Source organism: Falco punctatus (genome assembly GCF_963210335.1).
Source record: "Falco punctatus genome assembly, chromosome: 1".
NCBI classification, from domain to species: Eukaryota; Metazoa; Chordata; class Aves; order Falconiformes; family Falconidae; genus Falco; species Falco punctatus.
The window spans coordinates 17,072,922-17,089,281 of NC_137580.1; the positions used below are offsets into that span (position 1 = coordinate 17,072,922).

The 16,360-nt window shown below is 49.1% G+C and overlaps 1 protein-coding gene across 1 annotated transcript; it reads left to right on the forward strand.

The window, feature by feature from the left end:
- The first annotated feature begins 818 nt into the window (after window positions 1–818).
- On the forward strand, window positions 819–15,678 carry HPSE (heparanase). Its single transcript, XM_080367317.1, has 12 exons — window positions 819–1,994; window positions 3,736–3,881; window positions 5,226–5,351; window positions 5,740–5,913; window positions 6,387–6,558; window positions 7,013–7,060; window positions 9,043–9,136; window positions 9,761–9,867; window positions 10,813–10,927; window positions 12,785–12,903; window positions 13,060–13,206; window positions 13,909–15,678. The coding sequence occupies exons 1-12, from the start codon at window positions 1,813–1,815 to the stop codon at window positions 14,066–14,068; spliced, it is 1,590 nt and encodes a 529-aa protein (XP_080223443.1). The 5' UTR covers window positions 819–1,812; the 3' UTR covers window positions 14,069–15,678.
- Window positions 15,679–16,360: the final 682 nt, after the last annotated feature.

Here is a 16,360-nt window from a genome sequence, read left to right on the forward strand (position 1 = left end):
ATCCTGGTTCTTACACCCTCCCCTTGTAGCTCACAGGGCATCACTCAAATTCTGCCCTAATTTCAGTGAGAGTCCAAATACCTCTGTATTGATGTCCCCTACTTCACAATATTTAAAAATGGGTGTGATGCAATGTGAGAAATGCCCAAGCAAAAGCTACCAATTGCCATTTAATACCTGTAGCTCTTCCAGGTAGCAATGCTAGAAGGCATTATTTTCCAGCTATGGGTTTTTGTGGGCTGCTAAAAGCATAACAGACCTTTCATACCCACATCCACATGCAGCAATGGAATCCAAAACGTAGCATTGACTGTTTGAAAAACAAACCTCATGCCTCTGTGAGAAATACAGGCCACTGGCAAGTGCCTCAAAGTGCCTCTCTCCAAAGAAGCACACTGAGAAAATTAAGGGAGTAGTGGTGAATTCCAACAGAAAAAACCTGTGCTTAGGCTGTGTCTTACCTGACAGCTATTAACATCTTCTGTACCTGCCATGACAAGCTTAGCCTGGTTTGCACCAATGATGTGTCACATGCTGAGCAGTGTTCTGAAATCCTGAGTTCTCCTGGGGCTGGGTGGTTTGTGTGGTGCTCCAGCCATCTGCTGATGGATGAATTACTCCTCTGGCAGATAGTCACCCCAGCCCTTCCTGCAGGCGTAGGCATATAATTGGTGGCGTACCCCTGAAATGGGAAGCATTACACTGACTAAGATGCTGAGGCAGTCAGGAATGTCACTGACATTTCCTTTCTGGCAGAGCCACGGATGTGTTAATCAAAACTAGTTCTTCTGGTTCTGGTGGCAAGTTACTTAATAGTACAAAACCTAGAGCAAGCAGGAACAGGAAGGGCCGGGCAGGCGAGCGCTGGAGCCACACTGGTTAATGGCCTGACCCCCGGGAACTGCTGCGCTTGAAGTAACAGATAAGGGTTTGACCGTCTGCGTTGTGTTCCAGCAGACAAGTGTTTTGAAAACAAACTTGGTAAGAAATACGGATGCTTCAGGATGAACTGATGTGGAATGGGAAATGTAACGGTGACATTAAGTCTCTTTAAAAACTCTGCAAATGTTCCAATAGCGTGTGTATCTAGTAATTCCTGCGCTGTGGCTGCAGGTGGCTGTCTCTAGACAGGGCTCCCTGGCAAGGCTGTTGCCAAAGGAGTGTCGGCACAGGCTGGACCCGGCAGTGGGCACCCCAGGGGCAGACCCAGAGTGTGCTTGAGTCTTTTTCTTGGGACAGCGATTCCAAGTTGCATGTTGGCTGTGATCAAGAAGCGGTGTTGCAGCGTGGGGACGGTGGGTTTCAGCCTCAGACAGCACTTGCTGCCTGCCGCTGTGACTCAGTTTCCCGCAGGGAAGGCCCGTGGCTGGGATGTCAGGCTGCTCTCCCGCCCCTGAGTAGCACCGTTCAGTGTGTAGCAATCTCCCAGCCCACTTGCTTTGCACGCAGCTGCCCAGGGTCGCGGGGGCAATGTGGAAAGCTGTAGGAGTTGGTTGGTGGCCTGCTCAGACCTTCCTCCAGCATCACAGACGCTGCAGCCGGGGAACCGACTGGAAACCCAGGTTCATGGTGTAGCGAGGCTGTTGGGAGAGTAACCCCGGGCTTCAGGCGGCCCCGCGCTGACCTCGGTCCCCGCAGCGGGGAGGCTGGAGGAGCAGGGCTGCGCTGGCCCGAAGCCCCCTCAGAGGGTCGGAAGGGTCTCGGTGCTGGCTGCTGGGGGGATCCCCCGCCCGGCCCGGCCAGGAGCCCAGGGCTGCGCCCCCCGGCCGGGCCCGCCCTCCGCGGGGGTGGTGCCGCCGGCCGGAGCCGAGGATGCTGCTGCCGCCGATGCTGCTGCTGCTGCCGCTGCTGCTGGCGCTGGCGGAGGGGCGGCGGGCGGCAGAGCTGCGGCTTGGGCTGCGGGGCAGCCCCCGGGGGAAGGTGAGCCCGGCCTTCCTCTCCCTCACCCTAGATGCCAGCCTCGCCCGGGACCCGCGCTACGTCGCCTTGCTCAGGTGAGCCGCCCCCTGCCCCCCCCCCCCCCCCCCCCGGCCTTGCCCAAAGGAAAAAAAGGGTCCTGGAGGCGGGCGGCAGGAGGGGTCCCCTGGAGCCGGGGGTGGGGGGTCCTGCCAGGCGGAAGAGACCCTCCGGAGCCGGGGTAGGGGTCCCGGCAGGCCGTGAGGGGTCCGCAGCCGTGGGGGAGATGGAGCCCGGGCATCCCGGCGGGGAGCTGGCGAAGGCGCCGCTTCCCGGGGCGCTCCGGAGACGCAGGGTAGGGGGCGAGCTGGGGGGGAAGGGGGGGACCTCCCCCCGGGGGCTTCTGCCCCCAGCCCCCGACCCGGGTCCCGGGCTGCGGGACCTGCCGCGGGCGCTCGGGGAGCGGGCGACCGGGCGGGAGGCGCAGCTCAGCTGGTCCGGGCTGGAAGCAGCGCGGGGATAAACTTGGGAGAGGAGCTGCTTTGCAAGCAGGGAGAAAAAAAATAATGGGGTGGGGGGTACAAGAAGCTGCTGAGCGGGAAGATTACGTGTGGTAAGGCTGAGGGCTGGGGCTGTTATCCCTGCTGCTTCACAAAACAAAAATTATCTGAGCCCCCAGACAAGCTTTGCAGAGGTTTGCCGGGGCACTGTCCACGTTAAGTGAAATACATGCTGAGGAAGGCCTGTCGCCATCGAAGCTGATCGAGAGATCCTAAAAATGAAGCCTTTTTGTTTCCCCCTTGAGTAACGCTCAACAGCACTGGACTGCCAAGTGATGGTGTACCCTGCCTGTTCTTTTGGGTCTGACCTCACTCTTGCCTCTTCTTCCCTGCTTTTCCTCTTCTTTTTTTTTTTTTTTTTTTCTTTCTTGTGATTCTACCTCTTTTTTTTTTTTTTTTTTTTGGAAGCTGTCTTAATTCTTTCCTTTTATCTTTCTGATGCCATACTTCATCTCCATGGTATTTCTCCAGTCCTGTTTTCCTTCCTCCCACCACTTTCATCTTTTCCTTCTCACCAAGGTGGGGAGAAGGCTGCTGCCAGCTTTATTGGCGAGTGCTCACATCTCCCACCTCCAGCCCTGACTGCACTACTGCCGCAAGGAGCGGGAAGTACTTGGTGGCCCCTAATCTACTGCATGTCACCACTGAGCAGATAGCACTGGTGTGAGTCGCGGTTTCCCCCAGCAAAGGCCAGCTGTCAGTGCCGCACATCTGGCATGGGGTGCATGAGTGGCCGAGGCAGATAGCTTTTGCTTTATAAACCTGCTTTGCTAAAGTTAATGCTTGCCCCAGCGTGGGCTCCTAATCTCTGTTGGGTACAAAAGCAATCGCTTCGGCTGCGGGACTGATGATGTCAAGTCAGCCTTACATTTGCCTTCTCGCAGGACTAGTATGTCAGTTCTGTAGAAACAAACCCAAAGAATCTAGGGGAGAAGGATGCTTAGGATTAAAAAAAAAAAGCAACCAAATCCAAACTGTTTTAAAGTGTTTCCTTACTTTGCCCCTGGGATTTGGCTCCCTGTCCATGAGTATGTTCCCTGGGGAATGTCTTCCCCTTGCCGCCCTGCCGGCCCACTTAGCTGGCAGTATCTCTGTTGCACCGTGCAGAGGGCTGGGGCACAGGTGCCCTGAGGGGTCAGGAGCACCCCGAGGTTACCAGGTAGCCCCAGGTCACCTACGGCAGTCTGTCCCTCTGGGCACTGGCCATGTTAAGCTCTATACTGAAGCCACTGTCTGCATGTATATAGTGTTTTTCTGTTTCTTGACATCCTTTCCTTAGCAATCCGAAACTGCGTGCCCTGGCAACGGCCCTGTCCCCAGGGTTCCTGAGGTTTGGTGGCACCGAGACAGATTTTCTCATCTTTGATCCCAACAAGGATTCAACTTTGGAAGAAAAAATCCTCTGGGAACTTCAGGCTGAGCAAGGTAAAACTGGCATCAATATGTTAGACTCAAAAAACATCCCAGGTTTAGGAGGTGGCTTTGATGCAGGCTGGGGATGCCACAAGGGCACAGTGGCAGTGCAGTGCCCTCCATGGGGTCACCATTGCTCTCCTCCATGCAGAGGAGATCCATGGACCTTCAGCACAGTCTGTGGGAGGAGCTGTGCCAGCTGTGGGAAAGCAAGGAAGCGTGCAGAGGGCTGCATGTCCGCCCCAGCATCTGCCCCTTTGCTGCCCTGTACTCTTTGCGGCAGCCTTGGAAGCTTCGCCACTGCCTGGGAGGTGGCCAAGGTCAGCTCAAAAGTTGTGGTTTCATTGTGAAAATTAAGTAACGCATGGAAGGCGTAATCTGATGAGAACAGAGCCTCTGTTTTTGCTACCTTGGCCAAAGCTAGGCTGGGGGTGCAGCCTTGCCCTCCTGTCAGTTTGACAGGGCAAGAACAAACCAACCAGACCACATCCAACTGCTTGAGCTTTGTTCTGGTGTGCCAGGTTTCCTGCTGTGTCCATACCCTCTTTAAACTTAGCAAAAGCACAAAAACCCTTCTAGAGGTGTTTCAGATGAAAAAATTCCCACCTACTCCTGTGGTTCGTAGCACAACAGTGCAACGGTACATCGCTGTACAACCCGGGATACCTGGGTTTGAAGTCAGGTGGTACTTTTCCCCCTGCACCACTTTGCCGAGGGGCTGTCTCCTATCTGGGTGACTGCAACCCCAGCTTCCACCTTCCTTTTTGGTTACGGCTCGTTCCTGGTTTGCATACCAAGAAAAAAAACACGAGCTTTTTCTTCGAAGTGTCTTATGACTCCTGCTGGCATTGCCATGGGAGCCGTGCAGGGCAGCCAGCGCTTTGCCATACGCGAGGCGCGCAGTGCAGGAAGCGCTTCCCCGTATCTGCCCGCAGCATGGCGGGCCATGCACCGCACCGCTGCCTGCTGGGGTGGCTTATCTGCTCCTCGGCGCTGCAGCCCAGGCCTCGTCAGCTCGCTGGAACAAAGGTTTCCGGATGGTGCTCCAGCTAAAATAGTTTATTGGGGGGTGACCACCATGATACCACCAGAAGCACAGCTCAGTCTTCCCCCACTCCCCCATATCCATCACTTTAAGCCGGGAAATATACATTATATAGAAAAAGAGGGTGGCTCAATGCATAAATATACATTAGCTATGTGGTTAACATTGTGAAAGCAGGGGTGTGTTTCACAGAAGTACGTGACTGGCACCGAGCAGTTCTGCTTTCTCCTGGGGGATGCAGCCCTTTGCATGCTGGACCCTGGCTATGAAGACAAGGGCTTAATTGCTACCAACCTTCTTCTGCCCTACAGAGACTTGTGGCTCCAGGCCTGCGTTTGCCGCTGTGGAACAGCTGCTGCTGGCCCAGTGGCCCAGCCAGGAGAAGCTGATTCTTGCAGAGCATAACTGGAAAAAGCACAAAAACACCACCATTACAAGTAAGGCTTCAATGGATTTTTCTGCTACAGTTTATAACCAGGGGGCTGCAGTTCTCTGCCCTGCAATAAAAGGGTCATAGGCTGTTCAGAGCTGAAACCTCTGGAAAAGAAATATTTTATTCATTTATAGAAAAAAAATTCTTTGAATATTTTTCTGTCTGCCACCTCATATTTAATAGTATTCAGCTGCTGCAGCCGTTGGGAGGATCTCAGTACCTTGCAGGATGGTGTGCGGTAAGGTCTGGGCTCTTTTGTCCAGCTGGGAGAGCTTGGCACATCTGCAACACCAGTCTAAATAAATACAGGCAGTGGAGATTGTTGCTTGGCCAGAGCACAGCCAGCATACTGTGACCTTGAGATAAACATCCCCTCTTTCTCCTCCGTGCAGGAAATACGCTGGATATTCTCTACAGCTTTGCAGTCTGCTCCAAGTTTCACCTGGTTTTTGGCCTCAATGCCTTGCTGCGAAAAGGTGGCTTGCAGTGGGACAGCTCAAATGCCCGGGCGCTGCTGGACTACTGTGCCTCGCAGAGGTACAACATCTCCTGGGAGCTTGGGAACGGTAAGTGCAAAGCCAGCCTGTGGGCCAGGCCAGCTGTCACCTGGAAAGGTGCCACTGCAGGGCAGGGGCTGGCAACTTTGGATGTTTTGCATGACAGCCCATGAAGGCAAGGTGTTGTTTTATTGGGAAACATCAAGGTCTTAATTTGCAAGGAGGGATTTCACAGGAAGTGCAACAGATGAGCAAATTGAGATGATTTTTCTGCTTCTACCAAGGCTCTGAGGTGAGGTGAACGATGGCCTGTGAGGTGCAGGATGTCACCCATGGGGACTGACAGGGATAGAGTGCCAGAGAGCAGCACGCTCCATCACTTGGGGCTTTTCAGTTTCATGCTCATCACCTTCAAATATCTCACCTGTACCGTGCCAGATCACGTGAAGCTGTAGGGGAAGCCACTCCCCACATGGAATGAGCTGCCCTACTTTGTGCCCTGAAACCAGAACAGGGTGATGATGCACGTGTGTCTTCCCCAGAGCCCAACAGCTTCAGGAAGAAATCTGGCATCTACATCGACGGCTTCCAGCTGGGGCAAGATTTTATTCACTTACGCCAACTTCTAAGTAACTACACCCTCTACAAGCACGCGAAGCTCTATGGTCCTGATGTTGGGCAGCCCCGAAAGCACACGCAGAGGCTGCTGAGAAGGTAGGGGTGGAGGGTCCCAGCAACACCCCCCACGGTGGGCATGTGTGAGATAGCTGTGGCTCATCTGCACCCAGATGCAGGGGGCATGAGAAGGCATCTGGGCAAGGATTTTCTGTTCCAAACCAATAATAAGGATGTACCAATGGATACATCCAGTCTATTTGAGAACTAATCCCCTTAAAATTAGGAACATGGAACTTTTTTTCTTTGACTGTGGATGACTGAAATCTTACCTGCATGTACAAGCTCAAGGCTTAAATGCTCAGCCTAAACTAAGATGCTAGCAGTACTCCAGCAATCCACATGCCTTTCGACTGAGTGCTGGCTCTAGTGCTGCATTAACAAGGGCTTTTCACCCTAGAAATCTCCATGTGTTACACGAGCATTAATTCATCCCCCCCATCACCAGTCCCTGTAACCCCCCCATGCTCCATCGCACTCCCTCTGCTTGCAGCTTCCTGAAATCGGGAGGGAAGGTGATCGACTCCGTCACGTGGCACCAGTAAGTACTGCTCTGATACCATCATCACTCTGTTTTCTTTACAAAATGTCGATTTGAACATCTCAACGGGAAGCAGGGGGGTGAAACACCCCTTTCAGTGGTTCCTCGGGTGCCTGTCCATAACCACCTCTGCTCAGAATAAGAGATGATTTGAGGGAGCGTGTTACAGAAATGCAGAAGCAGCGAGGGCTTGTAATGTAGGCACGGCAGTGGGGAATGCGAAACGTGCGAGGTGGTAATTTTGCTTGCTAAATATGTGCACTGGGAAACACGACAGTGGGATGTGGAGAAAAAGATGGCACGGCAGCTTTGCTTCTCAGAAGAGCACAAGGGAGTAGGTCACGGCGCTCTCCCACGTGACAAGAGTTTCTGCAGTGGCTGAGCCTTTTTGCACGTGGTGTGTTTCAACACGTGCCAAAAGCTAGTGAGATCTGAGCAGCGGTCCTGGTGGCCTCCAAGCTCCAAGTTGCCAACCCTTGCCAATAAAATGCACTTTCTTAAGAGAAGAAGGGGGTGTTGTATAAAAAGAAAAGAAGGTAGCTCAGACTTACTTGGCAAAGATCTCTCTGCTGAATTTTATGCAAGAGCAAAGGGTTTTTAATGTAAGGTTTTAAACAACTCGTGAGGGTCTGGGCTTTGAAACAGAGTCAGCACGCCTGACACTGCTGCTGCTCTTGGCATTAGAAAGACCAAATCTGCTTGAGTGGAATCTTTGCTCCCTAAAAGCAAACTCAGGGTGTCACCAATGACCCTGCTGGCAAATGCATCTAACGCCTTGTAAAAAATGCAACAGAAGACGAGTTAGCTGATGCGTTACATGCTGCCTTGTTTCTTGCCTGTCTGATATAAACAAAAAGCCTTGCAGGGCTCCTGACCTCTACCTGTAGAGAAGTGCTAGCAGCTTCTCCTGCTCCCTTAGGTCTGCTCTCCAGGTCAGTTCGGGCTGTGTGTGGGTACCTCCCCCTCAGATCCCACCTGCAGCGCAAACAGCATGGGCACAGTCCCAGCCCTTCTCTCTTGTGCCGTGGCTTAGAGCCGCAGTTTTAGAGTGCTCGGGTGGGCAGTGGGTAAGTTGGCCCCAGAGCACCTGCTGTGAGCTCCACGTGTTTGAAAGTGATTTCCATGTGATTCTGGTTTTCTTTACGGGCTCGAAAGCAGCACGGTGACATGCAGCAGACAGGTAACAGTGGGAAAAGATGCACATGCTTATATTATGTATCTATGTATACATATATGATTCATCTATGTATTTTGAGCTGTTAGTAAGGCATAAAATGTGTCTTTTCCCCTTCCTGAGCTGTTCTTGCCCTGTGTCTGTCTTTGCTTTGAATAAGCATGCATTATTTTCTTTACTAATTTAGGATTATCGGGTTTTAGCTTCCTCTTGTGGCTGGAAGACTTCTGCTTCTGGTAGGACTGAGTGATAGCTCGATGAAATGCAAAAACCATAGGGATACCAATTTCCCATTCTTTATTCAGACAATCCAGACGTAAAAGCCCTTTTGCTTTATGTGGAGGGCAACCTTCAGCCTGTAGAGGTGCCTCCATCCCATTCCTCTCCAGATTGCCAAAATACTCGGAGGGACAGAATTTGGGACCTATATTTTTTATATATAACTTGATACAGTAAAGCAAGTCATAACATAGGAGTGTCAGACTCCTCACCAAGAGCAGATTTTACAGAAGCTGCCTCTTATTCAGGGATGTTTCCTCATTCTGAATGAGCAGATGCAAAAAACCCCTACTACTTCGGTTGATCAAAATTTGTGATATCCTGCCTCCATCAAGGTAATTATACCTGATAGGTCCCTTAAATACAAGCAACATACCTACACATTTGGAAAACAGAAAAGGAAAAAGAATTGTACAGTGAAATAGCTCTATGGATAAATTTATCGAACAACCAAGTACTTCTGGTGGTGTTTTGTACCAGTGGTGTATTTTTCTTTAATTTTGGCTATGGGGTTTTCTTCTGTTTCAAGTTACTATGTGAATGGACGAAGTGCAACAAGGGAGGATTTCTTGAGCCCTGAAGTGCTGGATACCTTTGCCACAGCTGTACATGAAGTCCTGCAGGTACCTTGTCCCGTTCAGTCATTCCCATGTTCGGTTTGCAGGAGGTTGGCAGGGAATCCAGAATACAGTACAATTTCTCACTAGCAATAACCAGGGATCCTCAAAGCTTGGGTGCTGCTGTCATTGTAAGTTTAAAAATAAAACAACAAAAAACCCCAATACTAACAATAAATGAGCTTCAATAGTTTGCCATGCAGCAAGCATGGTGCCAGATACATCACAAACGTACAACATTCTTATTTATTGTTGTACTCGTTATTCAAGGATGTAATTTATTGCCTTCCCCACCCCCCAATTTCTTTGTATTTCGAGATGCTGAGAGAAGTGTAAATTACAGTATACCACTACTCAGTACAGGAAGATTTACAGGACCTGTCTTTTAGTGGTTTGCCTTGTTCTGCATGCATAGATGTGTTTTTTTGGAGGGGAGGGGTAGTAAATCTGCTTCTAGTCCTTCTGATCAGAATTTGTGACACATCCTGGCTCGGCTGGTGTCATCCCTTAAATGCAAACATCATACATAGGCATTTGGCTAAAGCATTAAATTTTGATTACCCATTATTTCAGTAGCCAAAACACTTAACTGTTGTCTTTTTGTCATCTTCCCTGTGCCACACTGGCCAGATTGTTGGTGGGACTGTGCCCAACAAGAAGGTCTGGCTAGGAGAGACAAGCTCTGCCTATGGAGGGGGAGCTCCCAGGCTGTCCAACACTTACATTGCTGGCTTTATGTGAGTACTGTGTCACAGGTGTGTGGAAATTACACACCTTACCAACTAAAGGGGGTTGCGTCCATGCCCTGTAGGAGGAACATCTCTGTCGGGCTTCCAGGGAGCGCAGGCAATGCTCTAGGCAGTGTTGAGGACCATAACCTTCCCACTGCTCCTAGTATGCTCGCCTCATGCCTGAGGTTTGATGTAGACCCAGGTAATAGGAGATTCCTATGGGAAACTGAGGATGAGAAGCACGGAAAAGTTGTATTTCTGCCCTTGAATCTGCAATGCGAACTCCATCCTTTTGTGAGGACAGAAAGTCATTCACGAGATGAGTGTCCTTTTCCCATGTCATCCTTCGACCACTGTGAGATGCCTAAGCAAAGGGAAATTTAGTTATGAAAATTATTTTCTCCAAGGACTTCAGTAGCATTTTATTAAAATAAAAGAATTCAGGTTTTCTTAGCACTTTGATCAGTTTATCGCTTCAGGGAGATAAAATTGCATGGGAATGTGTCGTTCACGCTTCAAAAATTAACCAGAAACATGATTGCAATGTATTTTTTTCCTCTCCTGTAAGGCATGATGATCTTTTCATCAGGGCCTGGTGTGTTAGCAAGTCAAAACCTGGTAGTGGCAGGCAACCTTGTCATTGATGTGATGGTTTCTGTCAGCCTTCAGGCCCATGGCCAGTTCAGGAGCTTCTGCTCCTGGTTCCCACCACCTGCAAACAGGGGAGTGGGGCAACTGTTCCCACCAACTTGGACCTCCGTGGTCTGAAATGATTTTTTTAAGGTAATCAATGCAAAATTTGAATTGAAATTAGTTGTGTGATTTTTGAGGAAGTCAGCATCATGCTCTAGTTCTTGCTTTCCCGCTTCCTGAGCTGGTTGGAGAGGGGCACTGGGGTACAGTTGAGGTCAGAAATTTCATCTGTGTGTTGTTTGCCTCATCTTTTGGCAGGTGGCTGGACAAACTTGGGCTTTCAGCCAGGCAGGGAATTGACGTGGTGATGAGACAGGTTTTCTTTGGGGCAGGGACCTATCACTTGGTGGATGCCAACTTTGAGCCTTTACCGGTATGTATGCAACCCCACCAACCCCACCTGAATGCTGCATCTATTTCTGCACAGGCAGCACGGCATGTGGAGATACGTCAGCTATTTTAACAGTGCCTTTTTTTTTTTTTTTTTTCATAAGATAGTCATGGTTGTACCTAAAGTTAGGTCACGTTTCATCATGGGTTCATGTATTATATATAGATACAAGATATTTACTGCAGTGGGAGGGACGCAGCTGGTCTTCAGCACAGCAGAGGCTGATTTCTGGGTTATAATGTGAGTTGTATGCAGACAGTTCTGGAGTTCACAAGGCTTTTCTGGATAGACTATGTTGGTTTGCGTACTCCTCAGCTGAATGATGAGTAGATTTTAAACAGAAGTGATACAAGGTATTATAATGAATTCCAAATGAAAATCAAACCAACATTAAGTCAAGACACAAGCATTTCTTAGGTCACGAGCGTATTTAGCCTTCAGTGGTAGCGGAAGGATAATGAAATTAAAACATGCTTTCAGTATAGTTGGATTTATTAGGAAATAAAATCCTGCTGTAATTAAACATTGTTATTTGAACTATTCGTTGTTCTTGCATGTACAGCATGTTTATTTGTTCTAGTAGCACTTAACCTGGGGGCGAGAGGATAGCATCTTTCTTTTTAGCTTTCCTCTCATTTTTCTGATTCCAAGTTGTGATTTTCACAGGCTCATAGAGACCATCTGAGAGGACACCCAGCATCCAGGGGTTTCTGTCCTGCCTGTTCAGCTGGTCCCCATACCCAGGGTCTGCATTGTCAGGCTTGTCATTTTGGGCTTTTTAGTCCCTCATTTAAAATAGGTTTAATTTAGACTGAAAGGATGTGCCTTGTTCCTCACCTATGGGCAGTACTAATTTATTGTTAATCAAGTTAATAATGCTTTAGAGGCAGGGAAATCCGAACCCAGGTCCATCAGCTTTCATTAGCATGGAAATGAAGGACAGCAGTGTCAGAAGGCTGCACCTCCTTGCAGAGGGGCTGAGCGTGTGGGCCGGTAGGAAAAGTCACTTCCCCAGGCTTGTTGGTGAGTCAGGAGAGAAACACGATGGTTTTCTTTCTAGGAAAACCTCAAAGACAAACAGACGAGCTGGGAGAAGCTCTCTAAAATGCACCAGCTGGAAGCACATCCTCCCCTGGGGCTGTGCTCAAAGAAGCGATGCTGCAAAATGCAGCTTGCCTGCAGCCTCCTAGTCCCAAAACACATCGGCACACGCGCTCTTTGGTACAGTCATGGACTTCACAGAGGAAAAGTAGTGGTCAAGATACAGGAAAAAGGAGACCTGGAAAAAAAAATGAGTCTGCACAGGGCATCAGCCTGCTCTCGGGCATCATCCTGGGGTGTCAGGATATACTCTTAACTGATGTTCAGAAATTATTCCCGAAACCTGTTCAAAAGCACGATGTTAGTGAAAGGCATAAAAGAGGGGGCTTCTTCCTGGCACTGTGCCTGTGGGCTGGGCACAAGCTCTCCTGCAGGAAGGGCAGCCCATCCCCTGGGATTCAACCTGCAAGTGCTCTGTACCCTGCAGAAGGGCGTTTCCAAAGTCCAAACATCTTTGCCACAGAAAATGCTCCGAGATTTGCATATGAATGGGAATATGATTCTAAGGTACCTTGTAAACACAGCTGTTCTGCAGCTTGGAGGCAGGGTTTTCTCTTTAGCTATGTTGTTTGTGGGAATTGAAATAGATACGGTGAAAAACTTGGTAAAGCAAAAAATTATTGGGGGGAAAAAAACCCCACCCTGAAATTATCAGAATAATGAACATTGCATTAAGCACCATGTGAAGTACCTGGCACGATGTACCCAAGTGCTTATGTGTGGTTTTGTGCCTCCCAGGACTACTGGCTGTCGCTGCTCTACAAGAAGCTGGTGGGTACCAAGGTGCTGCAGGTCAGCCTGGCAGGAGCCAACGAGAGGAAGCTCCGTGTCTACCTCCACTGCACGAACGCCCTCCAGTAAGCTTCCAGAAAGCCTCCAAAATATCCCAGAAACTGAGCCCACATCCAGCCCTAGGCCAACAAAAGCAATCTGGGACAGCACGAGGATGCACGCTATTTCTGTGAAACCTCTTTCTCTCCTGATCCTCACCATCATCTTCTCTCGCCTTGCAGCCCAAAGTACAGAGAAGGGGATGTGACGCTGTTTGTCTTAAACCTCTACAACGTCACCCAGCATTTGCAGCTACCAAGTTACTTATCAAGCAAGTACGTGGATCAGTACCTCTTACTTCCTCATGGCAAAGAGAATATACTTTCCAGGTAAGCATGTGATTCCTCCTGCCTCTGTAGAAAAGGTTGTGGGTTACGTGGCCTCCAAAACCTCACTTTGTTCGGTTTGCAAGGATGGGGGTGGGGGGAAGCGGTTACTCTTCAGTCATCTAGGGCTTTTTTCAGTAAGGTCTGACTTCTGTAGAATCAAGTATCCTAAAATCAGGCTGCTGAAAGCTTGCTAAGGTAGAAAGACACTTGTTTGATGTTAATCATGAAGCTTTTTCCTATCAGGCTTCGGGGCACTGGACCAGCTGCTGGAGTCCGTTTTCTTTTGCACAAGCACAGGTATATTGCTTTCCCAGGTGCTGGCTCCTGATTTACAGCAACGTGTTCAGGCTGTGTATGGTTTCTCCTGTTGTTTCCACTAATGCATCAGCATGGGAAGGATCTGCTCTGGGGGCATAGAAGATACCCTAATATTTGCAGGAGAGAAAAAACAATTGAAATTTTGTACTTTTCAAAGCCTGTTAACCTCACTAGAAGAGTAAGAAACATGTACTTTTCAACTTGGTGTGCTACGACTCTAAAGGACTCCTTGCAGAGGGACTGCTGCAGATGCCGTGTGTGTGATAAACCCCCAAAGGAAGTTTAGTTTAGCATTGGGCTGAGTTTGTGTTTACACTCAGGTTGAAATCTGTTTGATGGCAAACAAAGCACAGCTGCCCAAACAGTCTCTCTGTCCCTCTCCAGGTCCATTGAGCTGAACGGCCGTGTGCTACGGATGGTGGATGACAAAACGCTGCCAGAGCTCATCGAAAAACCCCTTGGTCCTGGCAGCATACTCGGCCTTCCAGCCTTCTCTTATGGCTTTTACGTTATCAAAAATGCCAAAGCTATTGCATGCATTTAAATGGTTAATACATGTGCACGGTATAAATGTAAAGCACTTGGCTAGTAGAGAAGTTTAATCCTAGAAATTCACTTTTCTACCACGAGACTAAATTCTGGCAAGAGATGCAAATGTGGTGGCACTGGTATGGTTGTGGGCTGGGGAAGACATAAGGACCTGCTGGGTAATTTGTACATTAAAGATGCTCATTAAGCTCCCTGAAGAATTATCCAGGTAGAGCAAGCCCAGGCAGGGGCTGGTTTTGCTCTCCGTCCAGCCTAGGTCACTGTGCTTGGGCATGGGGCCCTTCTCCACACCACATGTGGAGCTGCATCAGCTTCTCACGCTGCACTTGGGGCTCTGCCAGCCAGGAACTGCAACTTCCCCTCTCCCTTTTGTTTCTGCAAGAAAGTTCCTTCAAAGGCTTGCCTTCAGAAAGGGTGAGCAGGGGGGTTATTTTAGCTGTACAGCTGTGATTTTTGCCTGTGCCTTGTGGGGAAGCCTGAGGAGGGGTTGTGGTTGCTGAGGGCATCTCGAGGTGGAAAGCAAGGACGCACAAAGTAAACTGAGGTCAGGGTGCCTGCAGGGGAAACCAAGCACCTTGCCGAGGACCCAGGTCCTCCATGGGATTTGGGGCAGCACTGCAATTTTTTTCCAGGTTGGGAGAGTTGAGTCACAAGATGGAGCTGTGGCCACGTGCTTTCCAAAGGCGAGTTTTCCACACGTGAAATACAGGCTGTTCCCGCAGGGTGGGCTACTTCTGTCCTCACAAGCTTCATCCACAGGAGGAAAGGAGAGGAGCCCACCAGTGCCCTGGCAAACCCTCTGTGGTCAGTGGGCTGCACAGTGAGGGCTCGTGACTCCTCAACCTTCACCACCCTGCAGGTGGTTCAGCTGGAAAGGACTTCCCTGAACCTATCTGCAGGCGAAGTCCTGCCTTATGGTCTCTTCTGCCCTCGTGGAGATGGGAGAGTAAGGAGACTAAGCACATCACCCACCCCTCGACCATCAGCTCAGTGGCCTTAGAGCATCCTGGGGACAATCCTGCCCAGCCAGGCTGACATCCCTCCTGCTGGGGAAACAGCCATTTTGGCCAGTAATCTGTGTTGGTGGTGGGTGGCTTTTCTTCTCAACTGTGCCTTCCCCACGCCTGCCTTGCTGTGGTTTGGTGTGCCGCTGGCTGCTTTCCTCTGGCACAGGGGCTGCCTGTCTGCAGGGGAGCAGAATGCCTCGGAGAATACCTGTGGTCTCCTGCACGTGTTTATTTGCATTTACTTTTCTTGATAATATTATAACCCATGTCGCTGTCAATGCCTTAAGATATTTTGAGCACAGCAGGGAAAAACGCCACCACCACACCACTGTATTTCCCTTTTTAAGCTTTAAAAGGATGTTACCAGCTACCAGGGGTTTCAACAACATGGGGAGGGGGAAGAACAGTTAAAATTAAAACACTTTAAAAACAGATGTACTTTTGAAGCTATGATGAAAAATTGCACAATAAAAAGGTTATATTTAAGTTCAGTGTGTTGAAGGCGTGTTTGCATCCACAGCGCAGATGCATTCTGTGAAGGGTTGCATATGAGGGGGTAATATAGATCAGAATGAGAATAAAGAAGGTTGTTTGTTTACATTGTCCACATTCACTAAAAGAAGTAGAGAGAGCATAAAATGGAAAGTCTTACATACAGTCAACATAAAGTTAATAATATATTATTATAACAATAATAAAAGTTACAAGTAAAATATCAAAGTTATTGTTTGCCAGGTAGCTTCTTTTTAGACCTTTTCTAACAATTTTGTTCATTCCAATGCTTATGACTTATATTTGAAGATTTTAATTAAAGTGATTTATACCAGCTTTTGGCAATCTCCCTGGTCTTTTAAGATTCCTTTTTGGCATTCTGCTATCACACAACACCCTACCTTTCTTTTGGTCATACATCACCTGCACTTTGCATGATTCCTAACAAGAGTACCCAAGTAAATACAAATTAAAGAAATCCTACCCAGGTTGGTGTGTTTCAATCGCCATTGGTTCAGAAGCCCTCCATCCCACTGCCTGACTTGCACACAATACATGGGCTGATGATCAGAATGCAGGAGTGTCCTTGTTTTAGCTGGGATAGTTGATTTTTCTTTCTAGTACCTGGTGCAGTGCTGTGTTTTGGATTTAGTATGAGAATAATGTTGATAACACACCAGTGTTTTAGTTGTTGCTAAGTAGTGTTTACCCAAGTTCGGGAGTCTTCAGTTTCCCATGCTGTGCCGCTGAGGACGGGCACAAGAAGCTGGGGGGGAGCAGAGCCAGGA

Bases quoted from the DNA above. Each gene is read 5' to 3' on its own strand.
- HPSE (XM_080367317.1), top strand. From the start codon at position 1,813: ATGCTGCTGCCGCCGATGCTGCTGCTGCTGCCGCTGCTGCTGGCGCTG. The intron at 1,995-3,735 runs GTGAGCCGCCCC...TCCTTTCCTTAG, and splicing joins CGCTACGTCGCCTTGCTCAG to CAATCCGAAACTGCGTGCCC. The intron at 5,914-6,386 runs GTAAGTGCAAAG...TGTCTTCCCCAG, and splicing joins CTCCTGGGAGCTTGGGAACG to AGCCCAACAGCTTCAGGAAG.